The 16949-nt window shown below is 41.3% G+C and overlaps 1 protein-coding gene across 3 annotated transcripts; it reads right to left on the minus strand.

The window, feature by feature from the left end:
* Window positions 1-657: 657 nt before the first annotated feature.
* znf346 (zinc finger protein 346) lies at window positions 658-9480 on the minus strand. Of its 3 annotated transcripts, none has more exons than XM_010870945.5 (7): window positions 9363-9470; window positions 8259-8362; window positions 8073-8168; window positions 7790-7937; window positions 7402-7617; window positions 6817-6916; window positions 658-3215 (listed from the first exon to the last, which is right to left on the minus strand). In XM_010870945.5, the coding sequence occupies exons 1-7, from the start codon at window positions 9454-9456 to the stop codon at window positions 3065-3067; spliced, it is 909 nt and encodes a 302-aa protein (XP_010869247.2). In that variant the 5' UTR covers window positions 9457-9470; the 3' UTR covers window positions 658-3064. The 3 variants fall into 3 exon arrangements, with proteins under 3 accessions (XP_010869247.2, XP_010869248.2, XP_012989980.2); XM_010870946.4 differs by lacking the exon at window positions 9363-9470 and adding an exon at window positions 8561-8662; XM_013134526.4 differs by lacking the exon at window positions 658-3215 and adding an exon at window positions 5281-5956 and having other exon boundaries at window positions 9363-9480.
* Between the last annotated feature and the right edge of the window lie 7469 nt (window positions 9481-16949).

Below are 16949 nucleotides of genomic sequence, written 5' to 3' on the forward strand. Positions count from 1 at the left end.
CATAGATGTACTTTACTTAACTAGTATGTGGTTATGAAAATAAAATTGGAATAGCATAAAACATGTAGAAAAGCTTACTGTTCTCTTGCCGTACCGCGTAAGTGGAGATGGCTAGAGCAAGCGACTGACGTGGAGTGGTTAGAGAAGTGGACTTGCGAACTATAGGTCCTGAGTTCGTATCTCCTCACAAGCGAAGCTTTTATTACTGGCTAATACGCTGTTCAAATGGACAGTGGCAAACAAAATACATAGTAAGAAAAGTTAGTCAGTTTAACTGAATCAATGACATTCATGAATGGCAAATTAACTATTAAAACGGACAATAACAAAAGAGGATTTGTTCAGGGTAGAGACAAGAGGCTATACTGACACTCAGCAACTGTACAACTCTGTGTGTAGTGGTTAACGACACAGCTTTTCCCGCGGAAGGCCCGGGTTTGAATCTTGATGTGGTAACATTTTCTATTGCGGTCTGCCTGTGTTTACCGGACGTTTGTCAATACGATGTTCAATGTTCCCAAGTTGCTAGGAAGGTAAGGGTGCCATCCAGTGGTAACCCCATGAAGTCACAGTCTATGTACAGTAACATGGTCAAGGAGTAGACATATTTGGTTGAGGAATTAAGGAGAAAACAGAAAAGAAAAAAAATACAGGAAATACGGTTCTTGAAACTTTTTTATACTAGATACATATTTTTTCTAGCACTTCCTTATGCATACAGTTTGTATTGAAAATAAATTTGAACTGACATCAATAACTAATACAACAATGAGCTCTAAAATAAAAGGCCATTGTTTTTGCTAGTTACACAACATATTTAGAAGCCCTCTTCTAATTCACATCCAAAACCAATGCGATGCGTTTCTTCAGCCAAAGCTGCGTGACATTCAATATTACAATATCCAACTTCATAATCGGATAAAACAACTCATGACAACAACAAAAAATTACATAACCAAAATTAACTTCTGAAAAGTGAAATCCTGGTGATAGGATGGGTTTATGCTTTCACAGATCTATACATGACTTCCATTAGAAACGGAAATTAAAAGTACCAATTCAGGATCCCTGGTCTGTAAGTAACTAACGCACTGGGGACCGCAGCAAAGTTTCTGCACATTCAGTACCTCATATGATCTGACACAGGCAGTCTATGAAGCATGTTCAAGAAAATGTATTTTCCTTAAATGCTACAAAAACATTTTTAAGTATCAGCACTAACTACACAAAACAAGCAGCTTTCAAAATAGCTTACTTTAGTTTCAACACAGAAACAATCTGACTAAGTCCATTCAAATGTCATTCTCAGACATTAACTACCAACATTCTCAACATCTTTCATGCCCCTAACAGAAGATGGACAAGTATGGAGTAAAACAGCATTGCATGACTTCTACAACTATGACTTACCACAGCAGATGTCTAGTAAAGGCGTATTTCACATAGTAAGAAGGCTGCTTCATTTACTTTTCCTGTGTGACTAAACAAACAAACACAGAAAAACAAACAGGAATAAAAACAACAAAATGACAAAGCTATCTAAGCTCTGGAACTTACAGCACATCCCTAATAAAGAGCAGTTAGAATATGACATCTTCATTGCAAAGTATAGTTGGTTTGACAGCACTGTAAACCAAACATATAATAAAATGGGTATACATTGTATTTATCCTCTGTATACAGTTTTTCAATAATTATTTGATCGGATATCAGCAATCAGATTTGATGAAATGGATAAACATTAAATGAATCAATGAAAAGTGAGTTACAGTAGGTGACTCACTCAATGATTCACAGAAATGGAGTGAACAGAATGGGCGTGTCATTTCAACAGGGACGCCTGTTCCATTTAAACATTTTATCACTTCCAATAGCTGAAATCAGATTATGCAACTGTTGAAAAACGGAGTCATGGCAGTCATTTATTAACAATAGACAAAGTAAAAGGTCCTCACAAACACAGTGGTTGGCAGGTACAGAAAATGTAATGCATATTCTATGGTTTTGACTTTTAGAGCTGTGTTACAGAGGCAGCCACATTTTTATAGTTTGCTTAAATGCAGCGCAAGTCACTCTCCAAGGGCCAATTAATTTTGCATAGCCCAGACTCCAGGGTGGGTGGTTAATTACAGACCAATGGAATGTCTCAAATTTGCAAACGCTGCTTAAGCAGCATGCCGGGCCATGCAAAAAGAACTCCCACCCTGTTGCTAACAGTAAAATAGATACAACCAGTACTTAAGAAGGACCAATGTAGTCCCTCTGAATATGAAATCCATTCTGGGAATTGCTTTAAATTAAAATGGTAAAAGAAAATATACCACCTTGCCATCGAGCAATATCTCACAGAAGAACATTGCTAGGCCAGCCTGGGAGTATCCTCATGGGGCAGAAATGCAGGGGAATTTTTCCTTTCAGCCAATCAAAGTGAACAACAAGTTATGTAAAAACAGAGACCGGTCAAAAAGGAATGAGTTGGCTAAATAAAAACAAATGTATTTCCTGTTAAATCAGAACACTGTTGCAAATCCACCAAGTCAGTGACAAGAATTTCCAGGAAATATCTGTCCAGTCATATTGTGTACTGTATCAAGTCTGAAATATTTTACAATTTTGAACTGAACAGAAGAGATAATATGTCCAGGATGTTGCTAGTCCTCTCTGGTCTGACCAACTGAAAACACAACCAACATGTACTGGGATATAGCCTTGGATTAGATAGACTGACTGTCTTTCTGATAACAGGCAGAATCATGTAAAGCTGGAGTAAATAGATGGGATTCCTCCAGAAAGGCAGATACAACAACACTATTGAAACAGAAGCAGGAAGGATACAGAAAGGCTGCTTTCTGTCCATGGGGTTTTTCCTGATGTGAACATAACAGGGAAAACGCTGGGTCCAAGTTAACTCCGGCTCATCATTATAGCCAATATTGTAACATGGACACAGAATTTTACCTAGTTAGGTAATGTGACGGGGATATCCTCCTGGCCCTAAGGAAGGGACACCATTAGTTTGTGAGCTGTGGTTGTAAGAGAGATACAGGGAGTATTGGGAGTCTCTTCACTCATAGTCCTGGTTGAAATCCTCCCAGTCCTCCCTTACTGGTTGGGCTTCAGGCGTATACTGGAACTCGGACTGCTGGTTTTCTGCCGGGTACTGGTTTTCAGATGGGCTGACGAATGCTGGGTTGCTTCCTTTCTTCCCTCTGACACTAGAAATAAGTTAAACCTTTTAATACAAAGCTATATAAAAGATTAAACAAATCACATCAGAAGATAACAGCTATTTTCTCAATATGTTACTTCTGTTTGGAGTTTAAACAAACTCTGGGTGAATTCTACGCCAGTCAGCCAGTCTGCACCTGGTGTGGTGTATGCCAGTCAGCCAGTCTGCACCTGGTGTGGTGTATGCCAGTCAGCCAGTCTGCACCTGGTGTGGTGTATGCCAGTCAGCCAGTCTGCACCTGGTGTGGTGTATGCCAGTCAGCCAGTCTGCACCTGGTGTGGTGTATGCCAGTCAGCCAGTCTGCACCTGGTGTGGTGTATGCCAGTCAGCCAGTCTGCACCTGGTGTGGTGTATGCCAGTCAGCCAGTCTGCACCTGGTGTGGTGTATGCCAGTCAGCCAGTCTGCACCTGGTGTGGTGTATGCCAGTCAGCCAGTCTGCACCTGGGACCTGATGTATCAACCTTGCATACATTTCTAACAAAATTCTGGCGTGTGTGGAAATCCTACGATATACGTGTCCAATATTGGGATTTATCAAACTGGAGTACGCTACACATGGGGCGATTGTTCGTCTTGTTTTCAAACTGATATGCCCACTGAAAGGACTTAGTTTTACAACCTATTGGTCCTAACAGTTTTTGGATCAGCTACAGGCTGTAGGGTTTTGACACTTGCTACATGCGTAGCCTGTAAGCCTATGACGTTGCAGGAAAGAGTTTGCGCATTCTTGTAAGCTATTCATATTTCTATTGATAAGATTTTTCCCATGTGTTTCAGTTGATATTCCTGACTGAGGGCCCCTGCGGTGGTCTACACCAGTCAGTCAGTCTGCATCCAGTGGTTGCTGCTTCTGACTAGGGCGGTCAACGAATTTTCTAAATTCGAATATATATTCAAGTAGTTTTTAAAAAACGAATTTCGAAGGTGAAAATTAATATTCTAATTAAAAAAATGTGGGGGGAAAAAAAACGCTTGCGGTAGCCCACTGCTTTGCGAGTGGGCACGCTAGCGCGCCGGAGGGTTCAGGGACAGGTCATAGGAGTCGCACTGTCTGGCACAGCGTCACTGCTGACAGTTGACTTGTCTTGCATGGAAGATGGCATAAAGTGCAGAGCCCAACTCGACCTCATCAGAGAAAGCGTTTTTAACCCCCCAAAATCTAAAAAGCCATGTCTGGAAGTACTTTGGATTTTGGCAACCCGCTGAGAAACCCCATAGCAGATGACGCCGTTGTCTCTTCGGAGACACATATTGCACGGACAGCCCAGACCAGGACATCAGTCTGCTGCTTCAAAAAGATGTATGAACAAGAGTCTCCAATACCTGCTCAACAAAATCCTCTTATGTGGTGGAAAACTTTGGGCTCTGGGAGATACCCTCACGTCGCCCAGATGGCAAAGAAATATCTTTCCATCCCTGGATCCTCAGTGCGCTCTGAATGCGTCTTTTCCTCCGCCGGGAATATAGTAAATGTAAGTAGCCTTGTCATTTTTAAAAGCACTTTATTTTTTATTAACCTCAGGGTAAAAGTTCTTTGCTGTCCCATTTCTCTGAATTGTGTGCCTCATTGTTTTTAACGTTAAACAGAAACATTACTAAAGTGTATGCTATGACTGAATAGATATGCATGAATAAAGGTTAAATGCACTGCTTCCACTGGTTTGATTATTTACCGTTTCATGTCAAGGAAAAGCTCAATGTTTACCACAGCACAGCTCGCTCGGAGCGTTCAATGTCGGTTCTATATAGGCTACTGTGAAACTTCAATTAATGTTAATAATATTGGTTTCAATCACTGAATGAAGCCTGCTATATTTGGGACAATAGTTGCGACCTTAAATTGCTTGCACAAAACTCTTGATCAGCACTCAAAATGTGTTTATTGTTGTTAATTTTAAACCGTTATGCGCACAGCCGCACATTGCGCAGAGCGTGAGGGCGAGAGAGAGAAAGTGCTAGCGTGAGGGAGCAAGCAAGCGTGTGGTCTGCGGTCTTGGTCATCATTTGATTTACTTGTTTTTGTGTAGGTTATACGTTGTCAAATATGTTTAAACTTAAAAATATTACCTATACAAGTAGTTATGTCTCTTTGTATTAATTTGTCCTGTTATTGACAAAATGCGCATGTGCAACCAGATGTTTGAATAGTTCGAATATTGTGGGTTTTTTAGAGGGAATATTCAAACTTTTTGAGCAATTTTGACAGCCCTACTTCTGACTGAAGGCCCCTGGTGTGGTCTACACCGGTCAGTCTGCATCCAGTGTTTGCTGCTTCTGACTGAGGGCCCCTGGTGTGGTCTACACCGGTCAGTCAGTCTGCATCCAGTGGTTGCTGCTTCTGACTAAGGGCCCCTGGTGTGGTCTACACCGGTCAGTCAGTCTGCATCCAGTGGTTGCTGCTTCTGACTGAGGGCCCCTGGTGTGGTCTACACCGGTCAGTCAGTCTGCATCCAGTGGTTGCTGCTTCTGACTAAGGGCCCCTGGTGTGGTCTACACCGGTCAGTCAGTCTGCATCCAGTGGTTGCTGCTTCTGACTAAGGGCCCCTGGTGTGGTCTACACCGGTCAGTCAGTCTGCATCCAGTGGTTGCTGCTTCTGACTGAAGGCCCCTGGTGTGGTCTACACCGGTCAGTCAGTCTGCATCCAGTGGTTGCTGCTTCTGACTGAAGGCCCCTGCAGTGGTCTACACCGGTCAGTCAGTCTGCATCCAGTGGTTGCTGCTTCTGACTGATGGTAGACAAAGACAGACATGCTGCATTTCCACTGGTGCTTTACCCCAGTACCAGGGCTACACTGGTGATTTATACTAATGTTGGCTCTAGACATTCCTGTTTTGACAATACGTTTGGTACCATGGACTTAACGACAGGCTCAGGTGGGGGGGGGGGGGAGTAAACTATCAAAGCAATTTGGTTTTCCGGTTATGAACAATAAAAGGCCATCTTTTTCTGGGGGTCAAGTAAAATAAACAATAATGCCATGCTCAGTTTGTTTATAATACAGCGTTGGAATTTCTTCCTTAAACTCCTGCGACTGGCTCCTTCTCCAACTACACTCGTGACACTGCAACTGTAAGCCAGTGTATTCATTATTTAGTTCAATACAAGTATTTTGTCAAAACTATCTACCTTTAAGGATTTGGGAGATTTCTGAGGTAATTTTGTGTTGTTACAGGTTCTGCAGGCAAAATCTCGGTCTCAGCGCTCTGTACTTCTATTGAGTCAATGGCATCGTATCACCTTTGGTTGCTCCAACTCTTTCTGTTGAGTCTTTGCTTCCCTGTCCTGTTGCTTTATTTTATCAAGGATCTGTTTGTTAGATCAGATGAAACCAATCACAAGAAGCCTAAAACTAAGCAAATTATACACATTACTACACAAATAGCAAAACGGGGCATTTTCACAACACGTAACGCGTCACTCCGTAAGCCCTGCCCTAAATACTAAAGTCCGGGGCAAGTGATAGTCGGCCTACTTGGCCATGGCCTATTGGCACCAGTCCGTGTCAATGGAAACAGAACAGTGTGGACTTTGGGGCAAAACACCAGTGTTGGGCACCAGTGGAAACGAAGCAACAGAGATACTTACTGGTTCTTATGTTTGGAGCCGCTGATGTGAGCTTGATACTGTTCCACAGAGTTCAGTTCGATGTTGCACACAGTGCATGGATAGCCCTTTACTGTGGAAGCTAGAGACAAATACAGGAGGGACTAGTGAGAAGAATTATTACATTTGTCTCACCATCATCCAACTGACGACCTAATAATGCATTGGTCCAGCATGTGTGTACTATATCACCTAACTTCTAGGACATATCTTCAGAGACATGCATCTTCACTTGGCAGAGGTGTACAACCATATCATAAAGTTGTCAACCAACTACTTTTTTCCCCTCCAGTTTGGGTTTCCCTGACTGTCTTGCCAAGCTTAGCCTTACATGGGCCATTGTCAAAAAACGTATAATCTTTTTGTAGTCTGGAGGACTTCAGTAATGGATTAACTGTCCGTTATTTTGGATGCTAGCTCTTTAACAATTGAGAGACAACCTCAGTTTTTAATTATGCCAATGTGAACAAAAAATATATTAATATTTCCATTTACACCAACCTTTTTTATAGATTACCTGAAAAAAATCCCTAGGTTCTGAACAATGTGAGAAGGTTCTGATGCTACCTGGTGCCGTGGATGGCCCGTAGGTTTCCATCAACTTCTGCTGAGTCAGCTGTTTTTTATGCTTCTTCCCAACATAGTGCTGCTTGGCCATGAGGGGGTTGTTAAAGGAGGCGTGGCATATGGAACAGAACCGGTCCTGGTCGTCAGACACACTGCCCGTCTCCTCGGACTGGGCGTCTTTCTTCTTCATCGTTGGGGCCACGGTTTGGGCTGGTGCTACGGGACAATATGGAGTCAAGATACAAAGAGTCGGCAACATCTGACATGTGCAAGTGAGATGGAAGAATAACCCATCCCAGGGACTAAAATGAAATGCATGATGTATATAAGATGTAAAACTGCCTTTTGTCATAGATGTATGTGTCATATGCATGTATGGATGTATTACCTGGGGGCTGATGTCCAAAGGTCTTTAGTCTCAGGTTCTTTGTATGCACCTTGCCCTGGTAGTGGGACTCAGCCACCACCGGAGAAGAGAATGTCATGTTACATATGTGACAGGCTTTGGAGCGGTCCGTCTCTCCATTGCTACCAGCCTAGAATTGGTGGGCAACCGTGAGAGGAAAAAACAGTTAAAGCAGATGTCAGCTTGTTCTGCTGTCTGTCGGCCAAAGGCTGCTTAGACAGAGCAGAACTGGATAAAATCCGTTCTAGCTGACAAGTAAACTTACACTGTCTCCGGAAGGTGACTTGAATCTTTTGATGGCAGGCTCCTCTTCGTTGTGGATGCTCATATAGCGTCTCACTTTGTTGGCATGCTTTTTGCTCTGTAAAAAATTCAACAATGTAAAAAATGAAATAATCAGAAGGTCAAGAAGACAGCCACATAGGTACAAAACTCAAGTTGAATCACTGACCTGATAATGTGCAAGTTTCTGGGAGTCAGAATTCAGGACAGCACTGCAGACTTTGCACACAGCATCAGAAAACAGTTCACCATTCTCCTTTATCATTTTGTTTACTGAAAAATAAAAAGGTTTTCAGCATTGCTTACAAAAAGAAATGATAAAATATACAAACAGAAAAAGATACATTTTTGGTATCACTATCAACGATGCTCTTTGGCCGGTCATAAAGGGCTAGAGTTCACAGCTAAGGCACATTTAGGATTATAAAACTAAACTCCACGGTTTGTGTGAGGGTGTGTGGTTGAATTTACTAGTGATAGTACAGCATGGCTTTATGTTGTTATTGTAAGTAGCTTCCAAAACAAGCTGCTGCTGCTAGCTTCGTTAGCGATGCCTCAGAACCTAGGCAGAGGATACCGTAAAATCAGGGGAGGTTTCTAGTTACGCCAAGGATTGCATGGTATGTAACATATATACATTAAACCAAATATAAATCCACCATAGGCATCTCCAATTCCCCCCCCCCCCCCCCCCGCCCCAATAACGAGCTTTACAAAATACTAACATTTAGTAATGGCAGGATTGCCTGATCTGCGTCATTTCAAATTTTGTAGAGTAACGAACGTATTTTTATATATTATAACGACATGGTGCTGGCTAATTGAACAAGCATGCCATGGACGTCAAAGGAGAACCCGGCGACATATCTTCGTCTCCGCTGGGTTTTCAGGATATTAGGCTACCTGAACTACGTCTTAATTTAGCTAATTTAGCTTTACTTTAAATACATGAGTGTGAAGTTAAGTAAAGGTACACTTGAATCAACGCAGTCCTCCAAGGTTGCTTCGGAAATAATATTAACTGTTAGTTAGCCAATAGTACCACTGAATAAGCTAATGCCTTGCATCGACCTTGGAGAATGCAGCTAAGATGCTAGCTAACATAGTGGAATTAGTGCAGTGGTATTGAACTTGCTAGCTATGTAAGCTTTGACTGTTTATGTTCTGCTCACACAAGCTATGGTGGTAGCCCTTTCTCAACCATTAATAATGCATACCATACTAGACCAAAGAGAATGTCAATTATATTTAGCGTGGGAAATCGCAAGCTTACCCTCTGCCACCCCTGAAGGTAAATACGGAAAATCTCCGTTCGGTTCCTCGAGCGCCATGTTTCCTGTCAGCAGCAGCAAACCGAGCAGGCACATGCGGAATCGTGACGAAACAGTGGCCTTAAAGACCCTTTAAGGTACCCTTAGTTTTCCTAAAAAATCATTTTCAGGATAAATAGCTTTTTGATGTTCATTCGGCCTATTATACGAGTGGATACTAACAATGATAAAAAGGAAAGAAAAACCATGGTAAAACATTCATACAGTATAACAAATCCAAGAGAACGAAATATAAATCAAACTATTTTTTTCCCCAAAATAAGATATATTATGTCCTACACATTTTCAAATGTGACATTTTCATGATGACAGTATTACTTGCAGTGTTTCTGTCATTTAAAAGTCCTTACAGATGTGCCTACCCTATTTAAATGCAGGTAGCTTACACTCAACTCTGAAATTGGTTTACAGGCATTTACCCAAAGCAGTTCTGTTTATTGTGGGAACCAGTAACAATGTTACTGATAATTGAAGTATATACGATATTTCATAGAATTCTGGAAACATGGCAGCTATATTAAATTATATGTTTTACTACACGGTCATACATTTTTTTGTGAATGCGCAATTACGTGCACCCACACACCAGGTCCGGCTCCCCTTAAATTTTTCAGACATCTATGGGTTGGAATATGAATAGTAGAATCCAGAGCCACTGGGGAACCAGCACATTGGTTCCTACTGGAGAGCACGGGTCCCGCAATGCCGAAAGATCTGCGTTTGCACTGTCAAACACTTCCCATATGTGGGAGACCGCCACAGGGAGCAGCCATTTTAGGGTAGTCGAGCCCTCCTGGATAGTACATTAACACTCAGGTTGAGAGTACCAGCACTGTATCATAACAGAACGGACCAGGTTCAACAGCGAATGAGGATGGGTCCAGCCCTGCCTGTTTATATATAACACCATCAATGGGTCCGTGCAATCACGTCTGCCACATAGCTTCAGACAGATATGCCTGAGCGGAAAACTACTAGCTTGGGCACCTGGTGATGCAGTCGTGGTCTGGTCTAGTGGATACTGACTGTGTTTGTGTTTGTTTTACTTTGTTTGTATATTAGGAAAAACAATCTTACTCCCAAAATTAGCTACTGAAAATTAGAAACACATTCATCACTTTACCAGCTTTTCCCAAATACTATCTTCATCTGACTGTAGCTTGGGTCATATTGTAAAGTCTTTGCACTGTTCTTCCAGGGATGTTCCTTTTATATGTATATATATACACTCACCTAAAGGATTATTAGGAACACCATACTAATACTGTGTTTGAACCATTTCGCCTTCAGAACTGCCTTAATTCTACATGGTGCTGAAAGCATTCTTTAGAAATGTTGGCCCATATTGATAGGATAGCATCTTGCAGTTGATGGAGATTTGTGGGATGCACATCCAGGGCACGAAGCTCCCGTTCCACCACATCCCAAAGTTGCTCTATTGGGTTGAGATCTGGTGATTGTGGGGGCCATTTCAGTACAGTGAACTCATTGTCATGTTCAAGAAACCAATTTGAAATTATTTGAGCTTTGTGACGTGGTGCGTTATCCTGCTGGAAGTAGCCATCAGAGGATGGTTACATGGTGGTGTGTATATATATATATATATATATACTCACCTAAAGGATTATTAGGAACACCTTTTCAATTTCTCATTAATGCAATTATCTAATCAACCAATCACATGGCAGTTGCTTCAATGCATTTAGGGGTGTGGTCCTGGTCAAGACAATCTCCTGAGCTCCAAACTGAATGTCAGAATGGGAAAGAAAGGTGATTACTGTTTCCATGATTGTTAATCCAACATTAAATCCAACATAAATGTATCGGTTTTCAATGTGTTTTTCTTCAGGAGTAAATAGTTTAAGCCTTTTGCAACAAAAGAGAATGGGGGAGAAGGGGCAAGTGTCAGGCAACTTTGAAGTTGGGTTAAATTATGTATTATACTTGAACCTGAATAACCTTTTAATTAAGAGAAATTATTACCATCTCTTAAAGGTTATGCTCTGTGTTTTCATGAGTGTACGCATTACTTCAGTAGGCAGGGGAGACAATAGTCTAGATAAAGAGGTACAGAGTGGTCCAGAAAGTAGAGTGCAAACAAGGTACATGGAAGAGGAGAGAGTAGACCACAGTGGAACAGAGGATAGAAGAGGAAGTGAGGAAGAAAAGAGATGGAGGGGAGGGAAGAGAGAATAGATGGAGGGCAGCCCCGCTGAATAACATTCCCACCACAGCAAGATACACTTCCAGAGGAAACACTGAAGTATGGGCAGCATCCACATTTCCAATGATGAGTTGGTTTTGTCCACCAATGTTTAACTTCTGTAGAAATAAGCAAGTGTTCAACTTACACACTATAGCATCCTTCATTGGCATTGACTGGATGACAGTCTTTCTGCCCCCTCCCGCACCCGTTCAGTTGGGTTGCCAAGTCCGGTGTGAAGACCTTCTCGAACACACACCACATGGTTTGCTTAACATTCTGTACCCGGTTGAGGACAACTTTAAGGTCTGAAATGCAAACAAAGCATTAAAACTGCACATTTGTACTGTTAGGCTTTGTCATACTTCTTTAACATTTTAGTTGAATCAGGTGTTTGAAGTAGGTGCAAAGTCTTTAAAAGTATTTCCAAGGGACCCTCCAGTCATTTTATTTATAATGTTAAACAACAAGTACCTGTAGAGTTTGGTGGGACACGTTGCTCACAGGTCTGAAAACAAGGTCTTGGAGCTAGAAGAGACAAGGACAGGGCTGAGTAACATTGAAAGTATAACATGACTACTTTTACTCATTCAACCTACTTCCAAGAGTGTTACATTCTTCCATTTGACTTGAAGTTGTAGGTTGGACCTCCACTCCTGGCCTCCAACTCGCTGTTGGGACACAAATAGAAGATATGAAAATAATCGTCAAGCTGTGTCACGGTCCAGGTGCCATGCTCTGGTTTCAAAGCAGCCCTGGATCGTGGCATGTGTATGTTCTGGTAAGTTAATCACCAGGTCTATTTAAGTTAATTCCTTTCAGATGCTGGTCTGGCCTGTGATCTGGCCTGGCCTGGAACTTGGATCTGGATGGCTAGTAACTTAAAGAACAAACATCAAATTAGTATAATGTTACTTCATATCTGATCCTGTTGACCCTTCTGTGTCACTTGCCACTACTAATGCCATTCTGGTGGTTTGTGTTTGCTCTCACAACCAATGGAAGAGTGGCTTTCAGAGGAGCCTCCTTGCCTTTCCTTTTTTTTAGTGGAGAGGTATGGTTGAGATGTGTTGGAAGGAAGATGATCTTCCTCCTCCTGAGGCTGTTGAGGAGGATGATGACCGGAGTCTTTTTGGTTTATATATGAAATCACAAAAAAATTAGCTGAAAAGGCTTTTTAATCAGATTATTTTACTAGAATAATTGTGTCTATTTGGACATATTTTACTCACTTGATACTTTCCCACATCAGGCTAAAGTAATAAAATAAAAAACTAATATTTTCTCACTTGATATGTTGCCTGTCTCTTTGGCATTCTTGCTCCTAGTCAGTGTTGAGGTCTGATGTCACACATGACTTCTCCCACTGCTCTTCAAGAAAATATTCTGTAACAGATGACAGGGACCATGCACAGTTAATGAAGGTAATACAAATAATGATGTATGTGTAGTATTACAAATTGGACCATCGGAATACCACTACTTTGCCTCTGTTCCTAAACACAGTGGGAGAGTAACTGTACATTTGGGCGTAAAGTCCCGTTAGCAAGATTAAAACCAGCACTATTTTGGCTACATCCGCAATTGCACAAAATCACCTCATGTAAACAAAAGAGAACGGCACACACTCTGACGTCAAACCCGAGATAAAAGAGCCACACCGACGTTACAAGGCAAAATCTCAGTTTTCCCTGTAAACACTGAAAACTGAGTTTCTAAATATCTTCACCTTGAAACAAGTTTAGAAAGCCCCAGTTTAAAAAAATACCAGTGTACTTAATTAGCTAGCTAGCTAGGTACACTGCGCACATTGTTTAGTTCACATTATTAGGTAGAAACACAATTTGGTCTGTATCGGACTTACGTCAGGAAATAAATGACTAAGACCGTGCAGGATTATACAGAGTAAACGCATATAACCGCCCATCACAGACCCATTTTCTGGCCACACATTTCTTTTGATCGTTCACACGTACCTCCACTCGTTCACACGTACCTCCACTCGACACTCTAAACCGCTTTCACTCTTCCGATCTTATGCTGACATCGGCAAGACGTATGTGTGCTATCTGGGAAGCAGCATTTGGTGGGTTTCAGAATTAGGCTGGTACTAGCCAATTAGCTTTTTTTTTTTTTTTAAATAGGACACATTATGTTATGTATGTTTTTTTTCCTTTTCACTAGTATCCCTATGTAGCCAAATAGAAACCTCATTCATATAAACTAAACTCACAACTCAGATCTTGTAATCACACTCAAGATTGGTCATTTAAAGCTATACAAGTAGCATTTGAAGCATATTTCAGAAATTCAGAATTGCTGAAATACCATAATGACTGAATTAATGGGTCCTAATTGCAAATATTTTCCTTGGGAGGATTTGAACCTGTGTACCTTTTTATAAGATTTTATCTCAAACGGACTGAGCTCTGCAAGCTTGCAAATGTGGCAGACTCAATAGTGCCCACCGTGTGGTTGATTGCTTGCAGTCATTTTTGTCACATCATTTTTGTCAACATATGTACCAAGTAGAATTATTACACCATTATTCTTGTAGGATATGTGTGTGTATATATGCAAAACCACTCCCCTGCACATTTTCATTGGTCATGTTTTTTGACATACTGGCCTGGCATATGTAACTTTTGAAGACCTTTGTCCATAGATGCCAAGTGTCAAAGCATGTGAAGGTCGGTCATTAGTTGCCATAGAAGTTGGTGTTTTTAAGTCTTTTGACAGAAAATCCATCATGGCGGACTTTATGGGTCCCATTAGTAAACATGTTCAGAGTCAGAAGATAGACCTATGTAGCAATTTTCAAGACTCTACGTCAAATTGGGTGGGAGTGGTGAGCTTTCAAAGTGCAACTTTGGACTTCACTGCAAAAAATAAGGGCCTTTAATATGTAGTTTGTCATCTTGGCTAGGTTTGCCTTTCCAGAAGATGAGCAGTCATTACATACCAAATTGCTTTTTCATCCTTACTCCAAAATAGTGCTTGGATTATGTATTTAGGGTTTCAGCAGTTCACTGTGTTTGTGTTTGTTCTGGTTCAATAAATCAGTCTCATGGTGGCACTGTCACAAGTGAAGTTGTTACTGCTAAAAAATGTAAACAGTTCTTCAAACAGATTTGACTCCCAAGTCATCCATAGGACACTCCCCTAGCCTGGACAGTTTTTTTCTGCCATAGAAACTCTTACTCTTACCTAAATGTTTTTTCGAATCTGCCTAATAAGAAAAATGACAAATTGTGTTAATATCTGGCTTTTCAAATGAGAACCTTACTCCATCAGATAATAGACAAATATTTTCGACAGAGCACGGTAATCTCCCCAGCGGAAAGCGGGGGTTAAAAGGTACGCATACAAAACATTGCCCCTAGGACCTAGGGAGATCAATGTAATGGTACTAGGTAGCTTAACTTTTCGTTAAGGTCTCCCTTGAGATATCTGTTCGCCCAAAATAGCTGGCTCATTACAAACAATTAATCACCCACAAGCAAGATAACAAGCAAAGGGTTTATTTTTTTTAAATGGCATTTTTATAGTCAATACTGCGACCAGTTGAAAGTTGGCTATAGCGCTAACAGGTATTGATGAGAGAGCTCAACCAAAGCCAGAGCTTTTATATCTGCTTCATATACTGGTTTGCAGAATAATATTTATGAAATATCTTAAAAGAAACCTATTTTACTTTGTCACAATTACAAACGCAGCTGTAGGAGTCACATTAGGTTTATTGTCACTTAGCAGTACATATGTGTCAGTCCGAATAGAGTCTGACAATTAGCACTTTCATGTTTTCAGTTGCAGAGCAGGATGAGGCAACAAACTTCCAAAGAAACCAGCATCAGCCAAGATCCGTGGTCACAGTGACCGACAGGGATAGACAGACACTTAACAGGACAGTTTTTCAATGCCCTAAATTACAGCCTCACAAACTAATTCAGAGATTAATCAGTATCTTTATGACCCATTCTCAGCAAAAACTGTAAGTTGACAGCATTACAAATCTGGAATGTATGGAAAGGGTGTCATTCAGAAACTGCTTGTAGCCCAGTCCAACACACAGACACAACATAGTTTATGGAACACCAAACCTGGACCCTTGAGAAATGGAAAAGGGTAATTGGGTCTGATATGGTCTGTTGTTTACCTTATTACATAAACCAGATGGGTTTACATTTGGAAAATGCCAAAGGATGCCTCCAGCCCACATTGTCAACTGCCAACTGTTAAACATAGTGGGGGATCCAATATGGCATAGGTCTTCAACCCTCTCCTGGGGACCCCCTAGCCATCTCACAGTTTAGTTTTTGTCCTGCACTAGCTCACCTGATTCAACAGGTAAGGGCTTGTTAATTAGTTAAGTTGATTCAGGTGTGGTAGCTCTGGGATACATTGAATAGATGTAATGGCTGGGGGGGTCCCCAGGAGAGGGTTCAAGACCTATGCATAGGCAGCCATCTTGTGGGAGTCATTGGGTCTGATGATTGCCCTACATGGTTTTGTAACGGCCAAGGAATATGAGGCCAATTTACCGGACTAGATGCGCAGTGTGGTGCAAACAGATGATATTCTAATATTCCAGGATGACAATGCCCCCATACACACTGCTAAAATATTTCAAAATTAATTTAATATATACTATGATGACCTCTAATGGCTTCCATGGCCTCCCCAAGCAGATCTGAGCATCATTTAACGTTTATGGAAAGTTATAGAGTGCACAGTATATATCCACCTCCTGCATCTCTCAAAGAACGAGAGGCTTTTCTTCTTGAAGAGTGCTATTTCCCACTACACACAGTTCAGGAATTGTTTGACAGCATTCCAAAAAGGACTGGAGCTGTTCTGAAGGAAAAGGTTGGCTCTACTCCTTATTAGGTCCTTGATATTATTGCATTGTTAGGTGTTTCAGTAGTTATGTCACCAACTTTACATTCCTGAATGCTAGAGTAGCACCTGAGGGGATGGCATCTAGAACTACTGCAAAATCCTTAGGATTTATAGGGATCTTGTATAGTGATAATCACGCATAAGTATCTTGAAAAAGTGTCCTTGTAACTTAACGAACAAAGCAAGAGAAGTTATATGCCTATAAAAATGTATCATAATAATAGGCTAATAATAATACTGTAATATTTCCACATAAGAGTCGGAGCCAAAAAAAACAACTGCGTATCAAAGCAACAATGTTCATCAAAGCTCAAAGCGCCCCCTCTCCACCAACCACAAGCACGCATGATGACCAAAACGCGTGCATAAGCGCATACATGTGTGTGTGCGGTTACACAAGGGTCCCGGTTTAGGGGATGAAAATGTG

The sequence above is a fragment of the Esox lucius genome, chromosome 7 (genome assembly GCF_011004845.1).
Source record: "Esox lucius isolate fEsoLuc1 chromosome 7, fEsoLuc1.pri, whole genome shotgun sequence".
In the NCBI taxonomy this organism is placed as follows: Eukaryota; Metazoa; Chordata; class Actinopteri; order Esociformes; family Esocidae; genus Esox; species Esox lucius.